General features: G+C 32.5%; 1 protein-coding gene across 3 annotated transcripts in view; it reads left to right on the top strand.

Annotated features, from left to right (window-relative positions):
- The window catches only part of CSMD3 (CUB and Sushi multiple domains 3), a 1,308,251-nt gene that overhangs the window by 796,721 nt on the left and 495,496 nt on the right, over positions 1-16,034 (top strand). For all 3 annotated transcript variants that reach the window (XM_030937706.1, XM_030937708.1, XM_030937707.1), the window contains 2 exons: positions 8,748-8,930; positions 13,082-13,408. In XM_030937706.1, coding sequence (XP_030793566.1) covers positions 8,748-8,930; positions 13,082-13,408 — 510 coding nt within the window. The remainder of the gene's footprint in view (positions 1-8,747; positions 8,931-13,081; positions 13,409-16,034) is intronic.

Here is a 16,034-nt window from a genome sequence, read left to right as displayed (position 1 = left end):
AACACTTGGGATACAAAGTAAAAAATAAATACAAATAAATATAAACTCAGGGGGAAAAGACAGATGAGTAAATATAATTATAATAAAATACTTGGACCAATATAGGTATGTCCAAGGCCTATAGAAGCCGAAAGAAAAGAGCAATTAACAGTGCTCACAAGCTCAGGGCACTCATTATAGAGGATGTATAGTTTGACCTTAAGAAATAGTTAGGAATTTCTTCATGTTTTATCCACTCAGAGAATGCCTTCTTTTCAGGCAGAGAAGATGTCATGCCTCAGGGCACAGAGGCTGAAAGGGAAAGACAAGTGCTTCAACATGTCTGACCCTTAGTTGCTTATGAGAAAATGATGGCAGACAGGACTGGAGAGGTAGGAAAAGCTGAGATCATGAAGGGCCCTCTATGGTAAGGAAGTTGAAGAGATCTAAATAGTTTCCAAATTACCTTCAGAGTGTGCAAGGGTGGAACTAGTGGGCCAAAGGAGTAGAGACAAAAAAGTTTCTTAAAATTAATATGATCATGCTTTCCCTTTCAACGCTGGACTCAGAGAATCCCTTCCTTTCCCTCATTTTTCCCAGTACCTGGCTTACAGTGTCTCATTCCATTCTTTCTCTCGATTATCATGGGACAATAGAAAAGAGTGTAGGCATTGAAATCAGGTAGATGTTGGGTAGAATCTCAGTTGAGCTATTTCTACATATATAACTGTGGTCAGCTTCTCCGAACTTCTTTTTTTTGTTGTTGTTTTTTGTTTTTTTTCATCCATAAATGGGAAATAATGGTGACTGGCTAATAGCATTGCAATAAAAATTACATGAGTTAAAATGATTATAGTATTCAGCAATCCCCTTTTCAAAAATAATCAACAATGTCAGCTAATATTCTTATCTTCCTGGAAATTACATCCATGTTTCAACCTTAAAGTACTCTAATCCCCTACCTTGTCTACCAATTTGTTTGCCAGTGATCACTCACTTGTCTTAGCTTTGATTCCCTAGAAAACATAGTTGAAGTAAAGATTATAAACTAATACTTTATTGAGAAGCTTGGGAGGTGTATTTCTAATACAGCAAGAAAGAGGGAGAAAATTATATAAACAGAGTAATTGGAGAATCAAATATAAGGTGGTACGTTACTGAGCTGGCCAAAGCCTCATAAGAAACACAGCTGAATGTTTAATTATGTGAGCCATGTGGACCAGTTGTGCTTTAGAACCACCTGTTTTGGGAGAGGAAGGGTTAGCAATTTATCTACCAGTCTCCTTCCCATCTCTTCTCTTGCTTCTTGATGGTCAAATTTCATCTCTCAAGCTTTAAATTCTCCACAATTTGATGCTGTTATCCACCGCTGTGGGAAGATTCCTGTGTTTCTGTGGAGTCAAATCTGGGTACTGGAGCTGCTATAGTTTATGTTGCAATTGACAAGAAAAAGGCAACTGTTACCATGGTTGTTCTGTCCTTAAGCCTTCATGAGTCTGAGGCAACTGGTAGCATTAGAAGAGCAGCCAATCGAAGTGATCATGAGTGTCACTTCTGTCATATTCTCTTCATTAAAATCCAGGCAAAAATACTGGCCAATAATCAAAAAGGGGGGAATTTGACTCTACCTTTTGTTTTTTTGCTTTTGTTTGTTTGTTTGTTTTTGAGATGGAGGTCTGCTCTTGTTGCCCAGGCTGGCATGTAGTGGCATAATCTCTACTCATTACAACCTCTGCCTCCTGGATTCAAGCGATTTTCCAGCCTCAGCCTCCCAAGTAGCTGGGATTACAGGCTCCTGCCACCATGCCCAGCTAAGTTTTGTATATTTAGTAGAAACGGGGTTTCTCCATGTTGGCCAGGCTGCTCTCAACCTCCTGACCTCAGGTGATCCACCTGCCTTGGCCTACCAAAGTGCTGGGATTACAGGCATGAGCCACCACGCCCGGCCAACTTACCTTTTGATAGAAGCATCGAAGAATTTGCAGACGTGTTTAAAAACCACTATGGAATGATTTGAGAACAAGTTGCAAACATAATAGCCCATCACTCCCAAATATTCAGTTTGAATTGCCCCAAAACAAAAAACTCCTTTATGTAACCACAAAGCAACCATACAAATCAGAAAATCAACATTAATAAAACACTTCCAAACAAATTAACAAACCCCATCCAAATTTCACTAACTACACACACACGCATGTGCGCATGTGTGCACACACACACACGTATGTTTTTCATTTCTTGTCCAGGATTCAACCCAAGAACCTGCATTGCATTGTTGTCATGTCTCTTTCATTTCCTTCAATCTGGATGAGTTCCTCAATGTTTCCCTATCTGTCATGACCTTGATAGCTCTTTTATTTTGTGATACATCCCTCAATCTAGTTCCATACAATCTTTTCCCATATCCAGACATAGACCACACATTCTTGATAGGGGTACCACAAAAATGATGCTTGTCCTCTCAGTACATCACACCAGGATGCAAACAACGTCAATATATCCCAATATATGCCCTATGTGGTTATTGATCACCTAGTAAAATTGGTTTCTTCCAGGATTTTTCATGAGAACATCACCAATTTCACCTTTGTGATTTATATGTGTTTCACAAGAGAGGTAATATCTTATTTTTTATCAAACATCCAGCCAAGAATCCACAACCACTGTGATGGTTGCCAAATATTAGTTTTCTTTTTTTTCCCCACTTATTCAGTATTTATTAACTGTCCCTCTATATGGAGAAAATGTTTTCCCTTTGTCCCATTTATTTATTTATATCAATAGGAATGAATGCATTCAAATTTTATCCAATGTGTTGTACTCTGCCATTATCATTGTTTGATGGTTAAATTGCACCAGAATACCCAGTGGAGCTTCTTCAAGCTGGCCTCTATGTCCTTTTGATATGTCCCCATCATCATTCTTTAAGTACACCCCACATTTTTGGCACAACAAGGTATTCCAGCCTCACTTATCCTTTTCCTTGTCCATCCCCTAAAATCAGCCTCCCTGGTTTCCTTTAGTGAAGAATGGTATGTAGACACCAACATCTGAGTACTTGATGTACTTGTTTCTATAGAGCTTTATTGCTTTTAGGACTCTCAATGGATGTGGCTAGAAAATATGTGCACATATATGTACACATATGTGTATGCATGACATATGTATGTATATGCACCCATTCATATCTAGTTATATTCAGTATTTTAAACTTGAGTTCACACCATTTTTTAACATTTCATTTTAACCTCTTAGGATTCTTTGTAGTCTTTTTTCTTTCTACATTTGTAAATGCTCTTTTTGATAGTGAGAAGTCTGTCTACCCTTACTGTCAATGTTTCTGATTCTCACCCTTCTTCATATCTACTTAACCTCCCAACCTTACCGGCTGCCTTTTTAGTCTCACTTCTACTTCTCTGGCCCTCATCCATGATATCACCTACTTGACCCTGCCATCTCCTCAACCTCTGGTGCCACCGTCACTGCCACCTAACTCTACCCATTGCACTTTGAAAGAAAAGGGTAGAAAAAGGCTTTATACCTTTTTGATACTGTTCTCTCTATTCGGGATACTTTTTCCTTCTTTTGTCTTTTTTAGTCTACTCAGTGAGTTAACTCTGAAAATAACTTCAGAGTTACCTCTTCTGTGCAGTCTTTACCTCTTTTCCAATCTCCAACTCCAAGGAGACTTAGCTAATACCTCCTTTGTGCCTTCAGTTAAGAATAGGGGCTACATTTTATTTGTCTTTATATCCTTAGTACCTTATTTTATTTTTTATAAATATTAGAAACTAAGTAAAGGTTTCATAAATGAGTAACTAGTGAATGAAAAGTCTTCCACAATAGCATGGTGATTAAGACTTTATACAAATCTCAATTTATGAGATTTGGGTGGAGAGACAAAGCCTAACCATATCACTGCTGCATAGGAAAAAAATCCAAAAACAGTGGTACATAATAGGTGTGTGTTTACTTTACTTACTGTGTATTGTTTCCAGTCTATGTTAGAGAGTATTTACAGCTTCATTACATTTAAAATATATTCTTAATTTTAAAGAATGTTGTATTAATGGAGCAAAGAAAAAAAATGGCTTCAAATAGATTAACACTCACTCTCAACACTAACCCAAACATAATAGAAAGTGTATTTGAAAATATAATGATGCCTAAGAATGAAAAGATAAGATTAACAATTGTTTTGAGGCTGTAGGGTATTCCCAAGATAAATAAGTGTAAATAAACATAAAAATAAATGTTTGTTATCATTGTGTTTTCTTGCTCAAACACAAGTTTTGTTCTCCCCTAAACTACTTCCTCCTGCATCTTTTCATCATAGGCATAACAACCATTATGATTCACTGTATAAATTTTCAAATATGCTGCATTACAGTTCACTGTGCTACTCTTTAAATACATTTACCATTAAATCCAAGGAAACAGAGTAAAAGAGCAACAAGAAAATATTTTTAAATAATTAGAGTAGGTACCCTCACAAACTTAAGGGGAGAAATTGTATTCATGAATAAAAAAAAAGACGAAGTAATAAGAAATAACAATCATTAAAATCATTAAATATTTAGGAAATGACAACAGGATTTTTCAATATTTAAGGTAACTTGTAATTAAATAAGACAAAACAGTGAATTAGTAAACTGAAGTTTATAATATATAAATATATAAATGTATATGTGTGTATATGTGTATTTTTTATATAAATATGGAATTATTAAATTCTTCTAGAATGCAAAATAGAGAACCTTTACAAATGAGAAGTTGAAAGGTTGAGCAACATGAGGGCTAACCTCCTAATTTTCAACATTCAATATGAACGAGTTTCAGAAAGATGAGGACATATAGTAAACAACATTTTAAAGGAAATAATGCTAACAATTTCCTAGAATTGAAAAAAAAAGTTACAAGGTATTTGACAGAAGTAATCTATTGAGCCCCTAGTAGAAAAAATAGACTTAAAAATGAGTATATTTAAAAACAGCAAGTCTGAGAAGGAATCCTAGCTCTTAAAAGAATGGAGGAGAAGAGGCAGATTAATTATGAAAATTAAAATCAATTTGGTATCATATTTCTTATCAGGAATACTAGATGAATAAAAGACTAGAGGAAAACATCTTTAAAATGCTGAGGGCAAATAATTTTGAATTAAAATTTTATATCTTACCCACTATTATTCAATAGTGAGGGCAAAATAAAGACATTTTCAGATGAAGAAGGATCTATTCTTTCAAGAACAGAAATAAGTTTTAGAAGATATAAGAGTAATAAACTGTGAACCTAGCAATAGTGTCACCTAGCACTTTAACATACCTATTTCCTGTTTAATCTTTTATTTCTCTGAACTGTATATCACATTCTAAAATAAGACGTTATTTGTTTATTATTATTATTATTTATTATTTTATTATTATTATTTTTTAAGACGGAGTCTCACTGTGCTGCCCAGGCTGGAGTGCAGTGGTGCAATCTCGGCTCACTGCAAGCCCCGCCTCCCGGGTTCACGCCATTCTCCTGCCTCAGCCTCCGGAGTAGCTGGGACTACAGTCGTCCGCCACCATGCCCAGCTAATTTTTTTCAGTAGAGACGGGGTTTCACCGCATTAGCCAGGATGGTCTCGATCTCCTGACCCCGTGATCCGTCCGCCTCAGCCTCCCAAAGTGCTGGGATTACAGGCGTGAGCCACCGCGCCCCGACTGTTTATTATTTATAGTTTGCAAATGTCCAATGGAATACATGCTTTCAGAGAGCAGAAATCTTTGTTTATTTTTTGGTGTATCCTAGATACCTACAACATCATCTGACACGTGTAAATACAGTAGTCCCATCTTGTTCATAAGGATATGATTCAATAGCCCCAATGGGTGCTTTAAACCACAGATGGTCCGGAACTTTATACAAGCTGTTATTTTCTATAGATAGATAGATAGATAGAATAAAGATTAATTTGTAAATTACACACAGAGATTGATAACAATAATTAAAAATAAAATAGAACAATTATAATAATATACTGTCATAAAAGTTATGTGAATGTGCTCTCTGTCTCTCTCAAAATAATTCACTGTACTATACTTACCTATTTTTGGACCACAGTTGATCTCAGGTAACTGAAACCGCAGAAAGCAAAATGCAGATAAAGAGGAACTAGTGTGTAAGATGATCAACTGTTGCATAAACTAAATAACTGAACAATGCTTTAAAATATGTGAAATGAATTTGATTCAACTATTAAAGAGTGTTGTCAAATTCACACTTGGAACTTTAACAGGCTTCTTTATTGAAGGCATAAATAATTTCAACCTGATTAATATAACAAATTGAACTGAATATATTTCATTTATTTATCCACTGCAAGACCTTGATATACATATACAGAATACTAAAGAAACAACGTTAGAAAGCAACAACAAAAAGATAGCCCAACCCATGAATTTTAAAACACTCAGAAATTATTTATGAGTTACAAAGTAAACCAAAACACAAACTACAAACTTTTCACAAGTGAACAATCAAATCTCTTCATATCAATTTAGAGCTAAATTTGTTTTATTTTTTAATAAATGAGAAAGACTGAAAATACACTAAAAAAAGTTCTAAGATTTCAACTCAGGAAAACAGAGAAAAGAGCAGCAATATAATCCCAAAGAAAACTGAAGATGGAATCCAAAAATATAAAAAGAAAAGATGTTTAAATTAAAATAAAAACAATAGAATTTGCCAGGCACGGTGGCTCACACCTGTAATCCCAGCACTTAGAGCGACCAAGGAGAGTGAATGACTCGAGTTCAGGAGTTCGAGACCAGCCTGGCCAACATGGTGAAACCCCATCTCTACTAAAAATACAGAAACTAGTTGGGCATGGTGGAATGAGCGCCTGTAGTCCCAGCTACCCAGGAACCTGAGGCAGGAGAATCTCTTGAACCTGAGAGGCAGAGGTTACAATGAGCCGAGATCATGCCGCTGCACTTCAGCCTGGGTGAGAGAGTAAGAGACTCTGTCTCAAAAAAAAAAGCCAGAATTTATCAACAGCAAACGCTGGTTTTTTAAGCCGACTAATAAATTTGACAACCTTTTGTAAATATGAAGAAAGAAAACCAGAAAGTAAATACTAATAGCATTAGAAGTGAGAAATAATTATGGTATATTTATAATGGAGATGTTAAAAAATCTTGTAACATATTCTGTTACGACTAAACTACCAGCAAACCTTGAAAAATGTCACTTCTCTAAAGCTTATGGGTTGCCAATATTGGTCCAAAACCCTTTCCAAGAAACAAACAAAAGAAAAAACAAACAACCACAAAAAAACACTTAAATAGGAAAATAACCTTAGAGGCACATAAAATGGTAGTCACGTTACTACCAAACTCATCCATGCAATACTCCAATATTTTTTCTTGTACAAATTAACCTAAAGACTAGTAAAATGTGGAAAATTACTAATATCTTCCCTTGATATTAAAACTAGGTAGGAAGAGCAGAAGAAAAAAATTATAGACTAGTGTCCCTGATAGATAAAAAAAGTCTACGAAAATATAAAATCAAATCCAGTTTTTTAAATAAATCATCAAAAGCACATATGATTTCTGCTAAGCATACAAGGATGTTCAAAAGTGTCTCTAAAACATATTGATTGGTTATAAAGAAGAAAGAAAATAATATTGACTGTATAATAAAAGTTAAAGTATGATATATATGAAACAACACTGCATAGTTTTTGTGAAGATAATTTTCAGGTTTCTACAATGTTACATAATAGATACGTCTGTGTGGAATCATACGTCTTGAAAACAGAACTGGAAAGATACACATTAAATTGGTGCTAGTGGATAACAGAGGAGCTAGGAATGTGATGATATTGGAGTGTCAGGAGAGACTATAACTTTATCTTAAAGTTACATTTTTAAAATTTGTATTTATTTTTACTTTTTACTATTATTTGTCTGAAGACAACTGTATTACTAAGATTTTATGTGACTTATAAGCCAAATCAACCACCACAATAATTTACTGCTAACATTCATAGTTAAACAGTGATGATCCCAGATATTTGAAGTTTTTTGGATGCACTTCAAAGGTTGTTTTAATGGTGTTAAAATATTTTTTTCGATGTCTTTCAATTGATCCAAGAAACCTTTATTAAGGAACATAGCTGAGTATTTTGGAATTCAAACCTGATTGCTTCCTTTGAGTAGATTTATTTTGGTTGGGGGATCTAGTTGGGGAAATAATTCAACCAACAAGTACCAGATTGAGGAACAGATCCTAGGTGACAGGTGTTCATTGAGTTCTGTAGGAGTATAGACACAGAGAATGTTTCCTCATGTCCTGGTCATGATTCAAAGATTTACTGTATCCTGTAGAAATTACAAGAATAAGCAAAGTCTTTGGAATTTGAGGGAAATATACATTTATGTCTATGTGTACATTTATGTGTATATGTAATACAAAGAGAAAATCTGAGATCTTATCACAGTTTTTGTTAAGTACATGGCCTCTGGCCACCTCATTAGCTCTGATAACCTCAGATTCTTCATCTACAAAAAGAAAGAAATATACTAATTATTCTCTAAAGATCATTTATCCAATCATGCCTGTCAGAGTGGCAAAAAAACAAAAATAAGATTGGAGAATGTATTTCTTTTTTATCTGAAATATCTCCACAACAAAGAGTATATATCTACCTAACTTGTATAATGGGTATCATATGCCTGCAACCCTTGGAAGGTGACTTTTGTCTTCTATTTTTCCAGAAATTGAGAAAGAAAGTTGTGGTGATCCTGGTACACCCTTATATGGAATTAGAGAAGGCGATGGATTTTCTAATCGTGATGTTTTAAGGTTTGAATGCCAGTTTGGGTTTGAATTAATTGGAGAGAAATCCATTGTTTGTCAAGAGAATAACCAATGGTCTGCAAACATACCCATCTGTATCTGTGAGTACCAAATGCTTTGCTCCCAGACAGCATATGTTACCCTGTCCTTGCATATAATTGATTTTGTAATTAATTGCAAAGAGCTGCAACCGTGTAATTATTTTTGGATGAGTAGCACTTTGTGATACTATCTTTAACAAGTGTGCTTATGCCAAATTATAAATTTTATTACAGATTTAAATAAAGTTAACATAGTTCACTTGGTAATGGCAAAATATATATTACGTGTGTTCTTACAACATTTTATTTCGTGGCATTTTATACTTTCTAGATAGCATACTTCTTATGGAAATTACACATCTGAATGAATTCTAATAGACTCATTTATTTTAATAAGATAGTATAAGTTTATTTGCAATCAAAAACATTAAAATATTTAAAGCTTATATTTTATGTATAATGCACTAACTTATTTTTGCTTGTAGATGTTAATACTAATGCATGAGGTGACATGTTTTTATATTGCATAGAATACAATTCATTAACATTAATGATATACAATATGTTTGGATTAAAATAGTGTATTCAAATACATTAAGATATTGCAGTTTAACTACAGCAAAAGTATAATTTGTATTGCCTATTCATGCACTTGGTGGGCTCAATTAAATACTGTCTTCGTTACATTAAAATGAAGTGGATATTTTTAGAATCTGGCAGAAATTTTCCTAATAACAGTATATTGTGTTTGCTCTTCAGGAAGTCTAGAAGAGGAAAAGTGCACAGGTTCCCTTCACAGACTCTTTTTGTTTTAGTTCTTATCTTTAACCAAGATCACTTGGTGAAGTTCTTGTAAGAAGAAAATATATTAGGAGGATCTGATTCGATTTACTAAATCTTAGTAATACTTCAAAATACTTTTGTTGAAAGTTTTTAATTCTAGGTGTTCTTCTAGGAGGACAATGTTGACTTAATACTGGAGAATCCATTAATGTAATATATCACATCAAAAATAAAAATATTTTAAGAGCATTTTAATAGATTCCAAAATGCATTTAGTGAAAATATTGAAAATTTTTCTGACTAAAACCAATTTTTAAAACATTCTTGAATACTAGGAAGCATTTTTTACTATTTTAAAATTAAGTCTAATATCCTGATATATGATAAAAGTGTAGCAATTGATAATGTTGTATATACCAGTAATAACTAACTTGAAAATACATTTAAAAGAGAATGTATTCAGAAAATGCAATTATAAAATACATATAAATAATCCTCATATATTTCAAATAACTCATACAAAAAAATTACAAAACTTTACAAGAAAAGAAAATTTTATGGGAACAAAATACAGATAGAAGCCATGTTCCTGAATGATAAATTAATATATCAAATACATGAGTTATACAGAAATTGCTTTTCAATTTTAGTCAAAATTCTAACATAGTTTTTCTGGGAACTTGGCGTACTGCGTTGACATATAGCTAAATAAAAAACAGGTGGGAGTAGATACAAGAATTTTGTAAAAGCAAAGTGCTTCTGTGGATGCTAAATTATCATATTAAGTTATGAGTGTGTACAGAGAAATTGTAACACACTGGGTAAAGGGAAGTTACATAAAAACTGCATCTGATATAATTAAGAATTTAAAGTATGATATAAGCATCTATCTATCTGATAGCAGAGATTAAAGTAGGTGTCTTTGGTTAGCTCTTGCTCCAAGTGGGGATCATTCAGATCAGGAGATGACAAACCGACTGTGGGCCAAATCCATCCTCCTGCCTGGATTTTTAAGTAAAGTTTTATTGGAACATAACCAAACACTTTCATTTACTGATTGTGCATGGCTGCCTTCCAGCGACAATTGCAGAATTAAATAGTTGCAAAGGAGATCGTATGGTTTGCAAAGCCAAAGCATTTATTACCTACTCCTTTACAGAAAAAGATTGCCAACCCTTAATTTAGATCAGGAGTTACAGGATCAAATTATTTCAGGACCCAGGCAGGAAAGAGTGTGAAGAGGGAATAGGAGTAAGTATGTGTGCACCCATTTTGGAAGTGGTAGGAAACTGGGGTGCCTTAACTTTTAAGGATAAGTTAGAATAAAAGATGTTTTTCCCTTAAATATGAAATATGATGATTTTTTTATGTGATTTCAAATTTTTATGGGGGCAGAAGGAAAAAAAAATCGAGCCGAACACATCTGCAATCTGAATTCAATCAATGACTGTCAGTTTGTAAACTTTAGTTTAACTAATAAAATTATGCAGAAAAAAATAGATTTGAAGTGCAAAATATTTTTGAATGATAAAATGGTAAAAGTTATATAGAGAGATTATCTATTGGTAGATGCAGCTATACCTATGATTTCATATTTGTGTAGATAAAGAAATAGATATTGGTGTAATGTCTGAATGTTAATAAAATATATGACCCTAAAAGATTGTAAGAAATGCAAACAATTATTTCAATATTCAAATTAAAAATAATGTATGCCAAAATATTATTAAAATAAAATAATGAGAAACTTTTGTGCATATTATAAAGTAAGAGATCATAATCTTAAATGATTAGGTTTATGAGCAGACAATTTTTTAAAAGATAATAAAAATGTCCAATAAAAGTAAGAAATCTTCAACTTCTCTAGTAGTCAATAAATGCAAGTTAAGACAATGTGTTATCACTTTTCTTATCAATGGAGGAAAAGGAAAATAATCACAATATTTTATACTGGTACAGGTGTTATATTCTCTGATATTTCCGTTATTTTTCAATAATGTTGAAATAACTTTTTAAATCAGAAATTTAGCAAAATGCTTTGAGACTAAAATTCATATCCTTTGTCATACTAAGTACTTTTTTTTGAAAATGTATACCAAAAAATAATCAACAAAAAAACCTTTCTTCAAGAATATAGTCAGTGTTATTTATATTGCAAAAATTTTAAAATACAATTTTAAATGTCAAACACTAGAAGAAAAGTTAATGTTCATATATCCATATAAATTAATGGGGTGAGAGTTTTAACTAATAACTATAAATTTTGCTTAAAAACTTGACTTGAAAATCTCACATATTAAGTATAAGGAAAACATAATTTAGTACAAAATGTAGGAAATTCAATTTTTTAAAAAATACATAATAGAAGGCCAGGCTTGGTAGCTCAGGCCTGTAATCCCAGCACTTTGTGAGGCCGAGGTGGGTGGATCACTTGAGGACAGGGGTTCAAGACCAGCCTGACCAACATGGCGAAACCCCATCTCTAATAAAAATACAAAAATTAGCTGGGCGTGACAGGCGTGCCTGTAATCCCAGCTACTTGGGAAGCTGAGGTGGGAGAATGGCTTGAACCCGGAAGGTGGAGGTTGCAGTGATCCTAGATGGAGCCATTGCACTCCAGCCTGCGCAACAAAATGAGACTCTGTCTCTGGAAAAAAAAAAAAAAAAAAAAATGTAATGAAAACTTTGGAAGATAATATATCAACACTTAAACTTTGATTTCCTTTGAGTAGTATATCATTTTCTTTTCTGTTTCTTTATTTTTCCTCTGCTTTCTAAACGTTCTATGCGAACTTTCAAATCAGATGTTTTTAAAAGTTAAAAAACTGAGGAGAAAGAAGACTTCATTTTAGTGTGATGCAAGAGCTCTCATTTAGTTGTTCTTCAGGTTTTAGCCACTAATAATGTCTGTTATAGAAGTTAATTTATCTCTTTATTTGTGTAGTAAACTATCAGAGCATCCATTGCCACCATAGAAATGAAACTCACACATTGATAACCACTACCTTGAGTATTTTCTGAGCTACCGGATTCTTGTTCTGTTAATATCCACTTAATAATTTTTGTCTTCAATCATTTCAAGAACCTTATTCCTTTCTATGGGAACTTCCATATATTTCTTCATTTTTTAAACACTGAAATGAACACTTTGCACACTCTAACATAAGCAAGATATGTGTCAAAAAATTGCTACTATTCCAATTATATTTTTGTGCATTAAGGGTAGAGCCTTAAGTTTATCTAAAGTACTAGTTGCCTTTTTCAATATGTAAAAATGGTAACCTTTTTGTTCTGTTTTATAATTTACATAATTTAATATTATCTTATTATACTGCTAATTGATTTTCATAATTATAGAATATGAGAAAATAAGGTGAAATATTATTTTTGAATATTTATCATATTTTATAATCTTCCTATTTCACCAGTTCCCTGCCTCTCTAACTTTACTGCACCAATGGGAACAGTTCTTTCTCCTGATTACCCAGAAGGGTATGGAAATAATTTAAATTGCATCTGGACGATAATCTCTGATCCAGGGAGCCGGATACATCTTTCTTTCAATGACTTTGATCTGGAATCCCAGTTTGATTTCCTTGCTGTGAAAGATGGTGACTCTCCAGATTCCCCAATTCTTGGAACCTTTACTGGGGCTGAGGTGCCTTCCCATCTTACTAGCAATAGTCACATACTGCGATTAGAATTTCAGGCTGACCACTCCATGTCAGGACGTGGCTTTAACATCACTTACAACAGTAAGTTTCTGTTTCTGTTTTTTTCCCATTAATATATTTCTACAAATTTGAGTTGAAAAGTGATCATGCATATTGGTTCTCTTGTTTCCTAGTTAAGAAAATTTGTAAAAGCTGTAAATCTCATTGTGCCAAAGTTGGTCATTTCTTCCTTCATTTCCAATCACATTTTACTCCTTATTATTACTATTATTATTATTATTATTATTAATACATTTCTTTCTTTGTGAGAGGTCCAATATCAAGGAAATATGTTTCAAATATTGTTATTATATAAGCCAATATATTTATAATTGTTTTATCAGCCAACATATTTATATCTTAGCATAAACTCAAACCTATTATAGATCACGTACTTTGCTATTTGTATGCAACGTGAAAGAGAAATAGAGCTTCCCTTGAAGATTTTCATGCACCAATAGATGTTAAACAACTAATAATGGCATAGAATTAAAATTCCAAAGAAAAAATCACATGGCTACAGTAGCATCATAGAAAAGGAAGTGATGAACTTTGGATCTTAGTTTTGTTTTAGGTTTTATAACTGAGCCACAATACTCACATTAGTAAAACCACAGTGGATTGCTATAAGAATAAATTAGGTGATGCATGTGAATAATTTAGCACAGAGTACATATTACCTAGTAAAAGCTTAATAAACATTAGCCATTATTGTTTAGTTGGTTTTTGAACAATAATCTTGACATTTTGTGTTACTGTGTGAGATGTTGAATATTATTTATCTGCAAAAATGTTTATAATTCTAGAAAAAAGATGAATCACATAAAAAAGAAAAAAATTTAGTAGATTAATAATACTTACTTACTAATGCCTCTGTTTGCAAATATTATACCTGAAACCATATAATACTAGTAATTTTTATTGCTTTTCCTTGAAGCTTTTACACTGTGTCAGATATTGACCAATTGGATGAGTTAATATTTAAGTGTCACATAATAATAGGATTTAGTTTCCAGCTCTTCCTGTTGCTTTATAGAAAGAATTTCACACCTCACTCCCATCCTCACCTATTCAATGTTAAGCTTTGGCAGGTAGTAACAAAGTATAGTTTTTGTATTTTCAAAGCGACACTAGTGGTGAATAGTGTAACTGTAAGTTGTAAACATGTAATTGCCTATTATCAAAGTTAAATTAGCAGTGAAGTGTGTCATAGAAACTTGTTGTATAAAAAGACTGCTTTATCTGAGAATCTTTTAAAAATATTTCGTGTACATGTCTAAAGATAGATATGTATATGCATCTATCTGTAATTTTTATTTTGTCTTAAATAAACAATATTATTACCTTTAATGTTGATAGTTTTTCAGGGTATTATGGAACTAGTTCTCCCTGTTCCTGGTTCTGTTCTACAGTAAATAATTTAATCAATAATGTGAAATTTATTTTATTTAACGCTTACTAATCACATTCATTTTTTCTGAAAAAATGTCAATCACGTACTCTATATTGGAGTCGCACTGCTTAATCAAAATTGAGTTTTTAAAATTATAAAATGAAATAATAATTAGAAATATGTATACACACAAAACATATTTTATGTATTCTAAAACTTACCTTAATATTATTTTGCACTGTTTCATTCAAAATAAGGAGAACAGATAGTAAAATTATACAATTTATAACCAGCATCAAAGTGATGATTTGTGAGGAAATATAAAATAACTGCGTGTATTAATGCAGTATAAATATAATAAATTATAAGCATCTCATAAAATATATTTTACACATTTAGACTTTGTTACTTTAAATATTATTCCATTTATATTATAATACATTAAAATTTTATGATATACAATTGATCATTCAGATGAACACAGAGAACAATTTGGATTGTTCATGTAATCTATAATCTATGAAAAATTCAAATAAACGCATTTTTATTATACTCCTGCTCTTTGCTGTAATTTAGCCAAATGTAAACTGTGAGAGAAACAAGGTAGAATAAGATAGTGGCCCTGAACTCAAGAACTCATGTTCTCCTGAGAGATGTGAGACAGATAACCCAAGATATATAGGATGTTGAGAAAAAATTAAAAGCCAGTCCAGGGAATACATTTCAATCCTAACAAGTCCTATTTCTATGACCTTAGGCAAGTGACTTAACTTTTCCTGATTCTAACATTACTCTTTTGAATAGATGGCAATACTTTCCTCATCTAAATATTAAATGAGATAATAACATATCACAGTGCCTAGAACATGATAATTGCAAAAGAATTAACTCTCTTACCTTTTCACAGATGGCAGAAAATAAATGTCATGGAAAATTATTTTTAAAAATTGTAAAACTTTCATACTAGATTGAGATGTTTCACTTTAATTCTCACTGTGAAACTCACTCTCTCTCTCTCTATTTCCAGTTGGAAATAGACAAAAATAAAGAAAAGTTTCTGAAGGGATATAGTCAATTGCTTTGCATTTTAATTAATTGAAATTCTGACCAGCTTATATTGGAAATATTTGCATATTCTTAGCTAGTCTCATGGTCTCCAGAAATAAGCAGAAATAATTCTATTTTGAAATATTATAATTTTAGAGTATAATTCGTATTTTTAAAAATCACGTTTATTGTACATTACAGGCAAACAAGTATGGTCAGAGGAGAACC

The sequence above is a fragment of the Rhinopithecus roxellana genome, chromosome 9 (assembly GCF_007565055.1).
Source record: "Rhinopithecus roxellana isolate Shanxi Qingling chromosome 9, ASM756505v1, whole genome shotgun sequence".
In the NCBI taxonomy this organism is placed as follows: Eukaryota; Metazoa; Chordata; class Mammalia; order Primates; family Cercopithecidae; genus Rhinopithecus; species Rhinopithecus roxellana.
This window is presented reverse-complemented; position numbering and strand designations above follow the sequence as displayed.